The 12,142-nt window shown below is 36.4% G+C and overlaps 1 protein-coding gene across 3 annotated transcripts in view; it reads left to right on the forward strand.

Annotated features, from left to right (window-relative positions):
* CPED1 (cadherin like and PC-esterase domain containing 1) overlaps positions 1 to 12,142 on the forward strand; it is a 158,016-nt gene that overhangs the window by 82,582 nt on the left and 63,292 nt on the right. For all 3 annotated transcript variants that reach the window (XM_063396755.1, XM_063396757.1, XM_063396756.1), the window contains exons 13-16: positions 949 to 1,016; positions 1,344 to 1,388; positions 3,248 to 3,434; positions 4,534 to 4,702. In XM_063396755.1, the coding sequence (XP_063252825.1) occupies positions 949 to 1,016; positions 1,344 to 1,388; positions 3,248 to 3,434; positions 4,534 to 4,702 (469 nt within the window). The remainder of the gene's footprint in view (positions 1 to 948; positions 1,017 to 1,343; positions 1,389 to 3,247; positions 3,435 to 4,533; positions 4,703 to 12,142) is intronic.

A 12,142-nucleotide genomic window follows, 5' to 3' on the forward strand; every position in this document is an offset into this window, starting at 1 on the left:
TTATCTTTTTCCATGATTGACCTCAATACTGCTTTCAAAGCTCCTGTTGAAACATTCAGGATGGATGATTGCACAGAACAATATTGCTACCTCCCTTCCTTGGCATAGGACAGTGGCTTTGTGTCCTTCAAAATCCAAACTGCAGTATCCAGGAAGAAGCTGCATTATGAGAGCTTCTAAGGGAAACACTAGGAGGAAAACCAGTGAAACTTCAAGAAACGCTGATGGACCTCCAAAAAGGTCTTATCAGCCAGAGGATTGAAGAGAAGCCTACTCCCTTTTTTCTACCATGCTACCAAAATTCAACTTGAAAAAAAACTTTGTAGAGTTCACAATATGGGCACCACTGACATGTTGATTATTGTTGCAATTGACTTGTCTTTTTACACAGAGATTTTATATATATTTACATACACACACAGACACAGACACACACACACACACACACACTCACTCTGGATTTGTTTCGAGTTTGCGAACAAAGCAAAACACGGAGAGGTTCCATTTTAGGAATTCATGCTAATGTCAGTACAGATAATCCCTTGGAGACAGACATTCATTTTTATTTTATGCTTTTTGAACAATGTCTAGCGTTAATCTCAAGTACATGCAAAAAATCTGTCATAGGAGCAATTAAAAGATACAGTTTAGTTTATTTTCTTCTTGGCTATATCGACTCTTCCTTTTTCCAGCAATGCAACTATGTTTTTGAATTTATTTTTTTTTCTATTGATGTCATGTCCTGCTGTGTATTATGGAATGTGTTTTCTGTTATGTTCACTCAAGTAATATCTCTAGTGCTGGGATATGAATCCAGAAGGTTCATTTTTTCTGTGGAGAATACTGAAATACCATGTCCTGGGGTACCATATAGATATTTTTACAAAATATTTCATTGTTTCTGTTCCTTCCATTCATGTAGAAATATATCTGCTATTGAATTGACAGGCAACTTTCTCAAGAAAATATGACTCCTAAGCAGAATGTTCCTTCTGAGTTCAGAAAGAATCATGAAGGTAAGGGTTGAGAGTCAGATCTTTTATATACAGTATGTTTTTCCTATTTGTATTATTTCAATGACATGTGGATTTAGATCACATTGCCTTGCATCCCAGCTGGAAAGTCTTAGCTTATTACATATAAAATACCAATGTCTTCCTTGTCTTATGTAAGTTGCTTCGTGGAGCCCATGAGCAGCATTTGCAAGCCTAAAGTAAAGATCTTTCACTTTAAAGAATAAAAGTACAATGTGCCTCTTAAAAGTAAAAGATGGTTGCTTCTTCTGTAGGACTGTAATCAGGGTGAGAACAGAAAATTATTAGCTGTTTCTGTTTATCTTTCAGCATTGCATTATTCCAGTAAGACTGGAGAAAGACAATGCAGTTATGGTAAGTAAATGTCTTTCTAGACCACAAAGGAAAAAAATTCTTGAAAAAATTTCTTGGGTTTCTCTACATGATCTCTAAGCGAATAGAATATCTGTAGACTTTTACTGAGAAACAAAAGGATTTTTAAGTAGAAAGAATGTTTATAAAACACTCAATAAATGGGCTATTATGTTAAATAAGCCTCGAAACCAAAATTAAACATTGCTGTACATGCATATTAACGTTAGTATTCCAGCACGCATTGATCCTTTGTCACACTTCAGTAGACTTTTGCCCCACTCTTCCCAATAACCTCAGCATACATTTGTTCTTGTGGAAAAACCTTTAAACTTGTCTGGAGTTTAATAAGCTTTGTTTAAAGCTTTGTCTTCAGCTCAATAACGGAGTATTAAGGAGCTGCTTAAGAGATGAGGATTTTTTCTAAAATACCTGCTTGTAGGAATATTTAAAGTATTTTTAAAGATCTGTAAAGATGTAAAATATGTTTTTCCTTGGTGATAGCAAAGCTTTCTACTGCCTTCCTCATTCCCAAATTATTTGAGGGGCACGTTTGTAATGGGAAGCCATTGCTCTATGGTGAAAAGTTTTTGCTACACGTTGAGCCTCCTGTCCCCTCTGTTGCTGATCTCATGCTGCCCCCAGGAACTATTGTTGTGCCAGACAGAGGCCAGGAATACTGCTGGGCTAGCTGACTGGCATCACTATTCCAATTGCATGGTCCCTTATTTTAAAAATACCTCAATTAATTTTACTTTGAAATTCCTCCTCATTTTTAAGCTAATAGTGAGACAACATTTCTAAGTGAGGCATACAGATATATGGAGAACTGTTTATATTCATCTTTAGGGGTCTTTTAAAGTACCTTCTGTGTGTCAATGTGTAAGATTCTATTCCACAACAAAGTTAGCTGAAATTCTGTTCTTCTGTAGGAATATCTTTTAAATTTTAATCTATGCAAGAGAGTTCTCAAATTGCCCTGTTTTGTTTCTCGGGGAAGATATTTCAAGATAGAAATAAAAATATTTGCCTCATTTTTGGCCCTTTTAAGCCACAAGATTTTTCAGATATTAGAGTAAAGGGGCTTCCTGTCTGTAATATTTTCTGAAGTACCCAATTTAAAATATGTATTAATGAATATGTAAAGCTGTTTTGAATATGTTATAATGTAAATCTGAACCCAATAGGCTGGATTCAAATATTTGTCATAAGTAGGTTGCCAACAAATAATTATTCTCATTAGTAATTTGCCAAACCCTATGAAATAAAGGATACATTTGAGCAAATAGGATCTGATTGTGGAGATTTCATACACAGAAAAGGAGCTGGAATTTGTTGATATAGGAATTTTAGTAAAACATTCTTCCAGCTGCACTGAAAATGACCCCATGGGTCTTGATATCTCCATGTGACTTGTTCTTATGAATAGTAAGAGTATGTCTAACTTATTTTGATTTTTATTGGAAATTACACTTGTACATAAACCCTGTACACAGCCTGGTACCTAAGCAGGTTACGAATTTCGGGCTACCTCTTCTTTGAGTTTCAGTTAACTAACTAGAGACAGATCTCCCAGACTTAATCCTTCCATTTTCAAAGGCTTACCCAGGCTTTTGAGTTTTGTGACTAGGACTAAAGTGATTGAATCCCAAATGTTTAAAATCCTTCCAAGGCCTACAGATTTCTCTCAAGTGCCATTACAAACTCCATTAAAACTTTGCAGCAGGATTATGAGTCTCAAGGCCATTTAGGCATCAAATGTCTTGCCACTGTACATAGAATCAATCTGCCAGAAATTGCATGTTATTCCAAAATGTTCATACATTTCACAATGTTTTTTCTTTGATGCTTTCTTGGAACAGATAAAGATACCCTATCTCATATCAGACAGATCTTCACTAGTCCACAGCTGGACTTGAATCCTCAGTTTAATCCAAAGATCAGAAAATACTACGCAGAAGTGCCATTCGACATGGTGACAGTGAAGATAGGAGCAGAACCCTCTAACTGTCAATGCCACGTACACCTTGACGACAAGAAAGGGCCAAGGTATGAGCAACAAAATATGACTGTAAAAACTGAGTTTTGGAAATAATGTTCCAGATTTTTTTTTTGTTTCATAAAACCCAGAACATAAATAGATTAGTCACAGGAAAGTCAGAGGGAGTTCAACACTGAGAAACTTGTATTTATTTCCAGTCTCCTGAAGGCAATGGTCATATGTCTTATTTACATACTAGCCATTAATGAGTGGATAAACGGGAGAACAGGAACAGTGATTTACTTGGGAAGAAAAATTCTCCTCCATTTCAGAGCTAACTTCGCTTCATGACGTGAAGTGCTTAGCCAGCACACCACCTTTTGACTGACTGTGAAGCAGATGCTTTGACCTAGAATGTCTGCTTCTAAGCAGAAAGTCTGTGCAGTTGTTACTGATCTAATGCCCAATAGGTTTCTTGTATTTTCAATAAGAAATCAGTCTTGATTTATCATTTCAAAAGAAACTGTCATTACATTCTTCCCCCCAACTTTTTGCTGTTTTAATGTTAACTGCCTTGGCAGTCAATATGAATATACGTGAAAACCTCAAAGATTTTATGCTTGTAGAATAACAAAGAATAGCAAGATGTTCTTGACACTGAAAAGTAAAAGCCCTCCATGTGCAAGTTCTGTCCCTTTCAGCATTTATTTCCCTGGCAAAGGAAGAAGAGCACAGCTCAGCTTTGCTCTGGCTTGTCACTCTGAGCTTGTCTGGGAACTCTTCACATTTAGCTAGTGGACAATTTCAGCCACTAGCTACACATCTGATCATATTTGTCTCCCTGCTGACTTCATCACAAATTTGGGCCTGCTAGGAATTATTGTCCCTAATGATTCCATTCACAGATTTCATGTCAGAATATTTGCCACTACCACTGTTTTCAACAAATTTCACTCTCAATATTTTGGCTTCTTGAAAGAACTTCAAATACTTACAAATCCCATTTTGCACTGTTTTTATTTAAAATCTCATGTATTTTGTAAGAGAAAGAAAATGTTAGAAATAGCAGCCTCTAGGAGCAAGTAAAGTTTAGCAGCCATAGATAAAAGTGTGTAAATCTTTTTTTCTTCAGTGTTTATTGCACTTCTTTCCTGTTTTGTCATACAGTATTGCTAACTACCCCCTTGGCCTTGGATTGAACAAAGTCATCATTTTCTTGACGGATGATTCGCAGCCCAACCCTGAAGTTGTGAGCAGCTACAAAATCACAATTTATCGAGAGGACCGCCCTAGCCTCCCTTTGTTTGATGACTATATGATGTGTGGGTTTGTGCAGGTATTGTCTCTGCATTCTTTTGCTATACACATTAATAGCAATATCTGGTTTCTGCTCATTCCATGGTATAAATTAGCCAAAGCTCATGTAGAGTTGGTTTTTGTTGAGATTGTATGAAATCCAGCATTTATGCAATATTTTGGATATAAAAGGCAAGCCAAGCATAAGTACCTTTACCATGTATCTGAGAGGTCCAGGTTAATTAATCCTTACCTTGGTCAGCCAAAACTTTCTTACAATTTGTCATAACTGTCTCTCTCTGACATGGGAGCCATGGAAATCCTTTTACCAGGAAAGATATTTATGATGACAGTCTATTTATCAGTGTTCAAGACAAATGTTGCTACATAATTTATGAATGAAAACTGCTTATTCTAGATCAATAAACACAATTTAAAAAACCTCACACAAAATTCCAAACAAAGTGATGATCTTTGCTTATATCATATTTATCCAAACACAAATCTGGGAATGCTGATAGTTTACTCCCAACAAATAGTAGTCCTTAGGAAGGAGTGGGTCTTTTGAATGGAAAAAGGACCAGGGTCTGTCCAATATGGATTAGTAAGGGCTGGGAAAGGAGAGTTCAGGCTAAATTAGACAAAATTGAAAGAAAGTTAATGAAAGTAACAGTGAAGATTTCAGTTAGTGAAACTATAGTGATAAAAATATCATGCGTAAGAGAGAAAACCTGGGCCACACGCTGGATCTGAGCTGTTTGTATCCCAAAGTTTGAGGACTAAATGTTGGTTGCTTCTTGATATGATGGGCAAATATAAACCAGCCAGATCAAAGAGGGAAGTGACATTGTAGATGGTAATCAGGGGCAGCATATTCTTCTGTGGAATTTTGGGCAGATTAAAAGGATTGGTGGGTTTGTTCCAGAGCATCTATGAGTAATATATTTTGTCACAATTAGTTCTGTAACCAGGAAGCAGAATTTTCAAAACTGTCATGCTTGTTCATGTCAAATATCTAATCCTAACTTTATTTATTTTCTGTATGATGATCTTAGTATATCCTTTAGCAAAACTTGCTTTCCTTCCCTGGTTTCCTTCCATATACTGCAGAAGAGGTTGGGAGACCAGGGTGGTAGAAGGCAGAGCATTTATATGATGGAGCAGATCAAGACAAATTTTGGTTTTCTTGTGGAAGAATAACCAGTAGAGCTTAAAACAGGAGTCAAAAAGATTATAAATGTTGATAGCAAATTCAATGTTGACAATAATTATCTCAATCTGCAAATCAGGACTGCCAGAGAAAATGTAGGTAGTGGTCATTGTGTACTGACTGCTCACCTGAATACCTGGTTATGGTGTTGTCTGGCCCTCCACCTATTCTCTGTCTCTTCTATTAGACTTCCCTTGCAAACTTAAAAGGTCAAGGACCATCTTCTTGCTATTTGTACTGACTCAACACTACATCTAGTAATTGCTACAGTAAAATAAGAATAAACACATATAATACCTGATATTTCAGTTCAGTTGTACAGCAACTTGCTTGACATCTTAAGTATGACTTAAAATGAGAAGGAGAACAGCAGTAAGTTGAACTAGTTACATTGCTAGGAGAACACACTGCCTGGGAAGATGTGAGGAAAGCTCTTTTTGTTTCCTTATTTGGGACACGTATGAGTGTAGGAACAGGAATTCAACTTCAACAGTATCTTCCCACACCAGCGTTTACACAGTTGTTAATGTTTTATACCATTTATGAGACTGAGTATGAATCTCTGAAGCACTGTGAAGGGAAAGAGATCTAGACTGATGAAAACGAAAAGTGTTTTAGAAATTTATTTTGATTGAGCTTGGTTTTCTGCTCCTCTGTGAATAACTACCCTCTAACTAGTACAATTATTCAGAGCTAGGGATGACTTCAGTAAAAACAAGAGTAAAAATGAGATGAAAAGCATTCTTGTGGTATCTAATAAGCACTGTGAAGATACAGTATGGGATTCTAAAACAACTTTTAGATATGATAGAGGCAAACTTATCAGAGAGTGCCTTTAAAAACAAACAAAGGCTGGAGCTGGAGATATAAATGACATTCTAAAACTCTTAAAAGTCTGTGCTTTTTCCTATTTGCTGGAACAGAATGTATTGCATTTTGCTTAGAATGATTTTTTTAATCAATACAAAACTCAGGTCTTAAACAGCATCATTACATTTTGCTCTTCATACCAGAGAAAATTATGCAGTCTTGCAGAGCCAGTTGATACACCCCCATCAATGGCATCAATACTTGTTCTCTTAGTAATGACACCCTGTTTTAGGATAAAAAGGAGAAATACAGTGTGAACTGGTGGAGTCTCCTTTGGACACTTAACTAGGAACAAGCGGGATCATGCATGAGGAGAGAAAAGCCACTGATGGTGGTGTGGTCTTTCTCATAGAAGGCTTCAGTCAAAATTCTAATCCAGCAGCTTTTTTCCCTCACTTTCTTTTATGTTTAATATCATTAGGATATTTAGGTTTCACTGCTGGATGATACTATGAGGAAGCTTACAATAAAAAGACAGAGTGTGGGATATGGTTTCCAGCAGTCTAACAATTCTCGTGCAGTTGAATAATCCTGGATTAATTTTGAGATATTGAGTTGAGAAGTGTGTGGTTCCAGGCCTTGAAACCCCTAAAAAGGGAAAAAATATTGTCTCCTGTACTTTTGATAGCAGCTGTAATATCCCCATTGAAACCAAATTAGTAGAAGATAAACTGTCATCTCACAACATCACCTTCAGCAGATTTTCCATTCTATGTTCTGCATTTTGACAGTATTGTTTGGACTGCAAGTGGAGAGGTTATTGATCTGTGCTTGAACTTAATTTTGTGCAATTGCTGACAGTATTCAAATTAAGTATCCTTGAAAGAAGTGGTGCCATTTCATTATCACCTGTGAAGCTGTGATATGGAAGATAGTTAGACTCCAAGGCAGTCAGCAGAAAAACCAGTGAGCTCTTAAGACAGAGTTATCAGCATCCCTCTCAAGTGAAAGATCCCAGACTATGTAGATACTGTCATAAGGGACAAAATATTTTATTCATTCTTGCACTGCCCATTATCTTTAAAATGCAGACAGATCTATCTATGCCTCACTTGAAATGTGTGGATACTGCCTCTTTGGTTGTTAATATTTGCCTAGTTGCAATCATGGAGAAGTAACTGCTGATGTGCTTAGGGAACCTTTTTTGACCCTGTGAACTTCTGTATCTCTTTGTACCTACAGTGTGCTGTTGCCACATGGCTTGTTTTGTTTGTTTGGTCACTTGGTTGGTTGTGGGTGAGTTTTGGTATGGTTTGTCGTTGTTGTTCTATTTTAATAATACAGTTATTTATTTGAGTTTGCATTTATATTGACAGCAATGGATAGCTAATGCTATATTTTATAGCTTAGTGTGTTTCATTCTCTGTCATTTTCTTTTGTGCATTTGTACATTTGATTCCAAAATCAGTGCAGTGCAGTGGGCTGATGTTCTAGCTGTCCCATAGCTTTTGCAGGTCTGAAAGAATGAACTTACAGAACAGCTTCAAAAACTTTCCTGATTTTTACAGAATATCTTATTTTTATGTATTATTATCTCTTGTATTTTTGTAAATCCTTTTATCATGTTCTTTTCCTGATAGCTTAAGCCCAACAGAGCTTATGATGAGATACTGACATAGCATTGCTAACTGTATAACACTAAATAGCTGCAATGCAGCTGGAAACAGAATGCTACAAGAACATGTTTATTTCTCTGTCTGTCTACTAAACTTCCATTAAGCAAAAAGCAATTAAGATCTAAGACTAGCATATTAACTATATTTAATTTCAGTGTAGACTTTTTGGAGTAAAGATGAAAAATCTTTATAAAGGAAGAAGATTATTAAAAAAAAAAAAAGGGAAGAAATTTCTTTTTTCTGCTCAGGAAGATATAAGAATACTTAAATTTTTTTCAGCTCAAGTTATAAATTTTCAAAGGAAAATAAAATGGTTTCATTTCATTTTAAACTGTGCGCTGTTGCCATTGCAAACAGTAGAAGTTTCAGACCAGACAGTAGAAGTAAAAACTGTCAATTATAGAAACAGGTATTAACTCTTTCCCTACTACTTTCTTGCAAAGATTTCAAAGAACCTTGCAAATAATTAAATAATGTCAAAAAAAACCCAAACAAACAAACAAGTAAACAAAAGTACATAAACCAACCAGCTTAGGAGAGAAACAGAGTACTTTTCCTGTAGTAGGACAGGCTGGCTGCACACTAGTCTCTTCTGAATTTCCCATTAGGTTCATAAGATTTAGTGTGACCACTATTGCAAACAACCCATCTTTTCTGTCCTAAGGTCATTGTGAATGCCATTAACAGACTCCTAGGTTTTGCAGTGGGTATTGTAGCAGCAGCTGACCATTTTGGCAGTTCTGAGTTTGAGTATCTTGCTTGAAAAGGCATGGAAAGTGCATCTCTACAGTCTAATTCTATCAGCAACCAGACTGTATCTTATTTGCAACATTAGCTTACTTCCTTTTTAGAGAAAAAAAAATCCAATATAGGAGCAATCATGCGTTGCATTCTTCTGCCTTCTCAGGTATAGAGCTGGTAAAAACTTTTTTCAGTGGTTTTAAATTTTTCAGAGAACAACATAAAAATGCCCCAGACGTCAAAAAAACTGAGTTCATTTGTTGTTGTTGTTGTTGTTATTCCAAAGAGGATGCTTTGATTCAGTGAGGACTACTTGACTTAAATTTTTTAGCCTTCAAAATTTGTGTTGGTATAACTGTTAGATGTGTTAGCCATTGTGCATTCCAGAATGCTAACTCTTTTCAAGGGGGGAGTGGCTGAGACAACTAAAAAACTCACTCATTAGATCTGAAATAGCCAAGTTAAGTTTTCCTCAGAAACACTGGTGAGAGCACAGTATGACAATCTTATTTTCCAGAAGCAATGCCAACTTAAGCATCCCTTTCCCTGCCTGCAGCTACTCATGAACCAGATGGGAAAACTTTTTAAAAAATTAAATAATTTCTAGGATAAGGTTCTCATTCTCTCTATGTGAACACAAGAGAGGGGGTACATGCAGGGGCAGAAATGAGCTTCTGAGCACAGAAGGACGGTGCTGTTTAAGGCAGCTTTTTTTTCTTCATGGAAGAAATTCACATTGAGATTGCGTTTAAAGCTCTTGCTGGTTTTAAATGAGCAGGAGCTTCACGTTCAAAAATTGTGATTTATGGGTGGAAACACACAAAACACTAGAAGTACTTTTGCATTGCTATTGACCTGTAAATTACTTTGGTTCTGTGTGACTGCAACCCGCTTCCCAGGAAAAACAAAGTGAAGTTCACATAGCCTTGAGGAGCAAATACATAGCAAACTGAGCACGTGTTAAATTGTCAGCAGTTCAGGTGAAAGCCACATAATAGAGAGCTAATAGAGACAGACTGCCAGAAAAAGAAGGCTGAGGTCTTACATCTTCAACTGCTGTATTATCAACATGGTTCAATTAATTTCAGGGGAGCAATTCCAAATTATACTGATTGAGTACCTGTCCTGACAGAAACATGCAGCTGAATTCTTTTCCATTGTATATGCCAGGCATTGCTTATATGCTTATGAATGAATTTACTTGCATAAAACTGCTGAATTTTTTTAGTAATTTTCCCAAATATTTAGGTCAAACAACATCTTAGGATAATCTAAAATACTACTTGAAGGTGTTTTAAAGTGTTTAAAGATCAAGGGATGTTTAATCACCATTCATGTAAGTATAAACTGAAGAGAAATGTGAATAACACAACTTGGTGCTTCTAAAAAAGTATATTTAAGATGATGTAGAAGGAAGAACTGTAAATAATAAATACACTTAGCTAATTTTCATGTAGAGGGTTGTGTATGTATCTCAGAGCAAACTTTGTAGTCAACATGTTCTGTCTTTGTCAACATCTATACCACTGGGGAGAGAAGGCTTACCACATTTTCTTAATTATACCAAAGATTTCTGTGATGATTTAAAACATCATTCTGTAGATGAGTCAGAGGAACAATTAGCCATTGTGATGGATATTCTTTATAGTTATGCAGTTCTGTGCTAAACTCCTTTTGTATCTCAGAATCAGGATGCTGCTGTTAGGCTGACACCTTAATCAGCATCCAACATCTGCTGCTTTAAGGAAATGTCCCAAAACCACAGCAGAACATGGATCCATCATCTGAAGGAGTTAATATAATGCTCTAGAAGTCAAGCCCATCTTTCATATACAAAGTTAACTTCATAGACAGTTTGTACTATCATCTGGTAGTCACGAGTTCACGTAATCAGTGTTCTCTGTGAGACATCTGCTGCACTCTGAAGAGCCCATACAGAGCAAATGGGCACAACTTGGACATAAAATGGAAAGAAATATCAAAATAATGAGTTTGTATGTGCTTCTATTTAGATGTCTCTTGCTCTGAACGTGGAATAAAAATTTAGTTTTATTCTGTATTTCCAGTAGCTTGTGCCTGTGCCTGACTAGGATCATTGTCCTACTCTCCAGTACTTTGGGGATACCACATTACTTTGGGGAGCCCAGACTTTAAGGCTCAAATTCATGTTGGCTTCAGCTGCCTGGAGAAGGGTTTGCAGTCTTCCAGTTTACATTATTTTGCTTACACCCCTGATTTTATACTTGTTGTGCTTAGTCTTCTCTATGTAGCTAAGTTGCCTGTTTAATATGTGATTCAAGATTAATACCAGACACCGTCCAGGAAATGTTTCCAGAAGTTTCAGTCAGAGACTGAAGAGACCAGATGTTTCCATGTAGCAGCAGCTACATTTGTCTTTATTACAGTGCACTGACTTAGGAAATGGTGTGTTACATGGATTGCTGATGGATAAATTGCCACCAGTGCTTTGAGATTGTCCATATGAATACTGATTCACCAATTCAACGATTATAAGCCAGTAGTGACACCAACAAACTGATTTGGTTTATAATCATTAGCCAGAAGAAGTTTTAAGTTGTTATAATAATTAGGCCTTAAAGACTGAGAATTTTATAGGAAGCCTTCAGTGTTAGTTTTTTCCAATGTTCCTTTTCCTTGGTTGGCACTCTTGTGGATAAGAACTTCGTAAGTCAGGAGTGATATCACTCTTCAGCACCACTGAATTTATTAGTGCAACTAGAGTTGGTTGTAGCACCTTCTACCTCAGCAGTGGAAAATTTAGTATCTCCTACCATTCTTTTCTTCTTTTATGTGTTTTTAATTTAACACGGTCTTACTAGGAAAATCCCATCCTCCTACATACTCAGTTAGGTGACTCCTGTCTTGAATTGTTATTTTGCTGTTATGCTGCCACTGTAAAATGTCATTAATAGAAAATTATGTGATAAAAGACAAACCTCAATGACCTGACAGAACAATTCCATTCTTTTGTGTGCTCAGGCTGTTCTTCCCTTTCATACAATTACCAATGCCATCCTATGAG

This window comes from Prinia subflava, chromosome 4 (assembly GCF_021018805.1).
Source record: "Prinia subflava isolate CZ2003 ecotype Zambia chromosome 4, Cam_Psub_1.2, whole genome shotgun sequence".
NCBI lineage: Eukaryota > Metazoa > Chordata > Aves > Passeriformes > Cisticolidae > Prinia > Prinia subflava.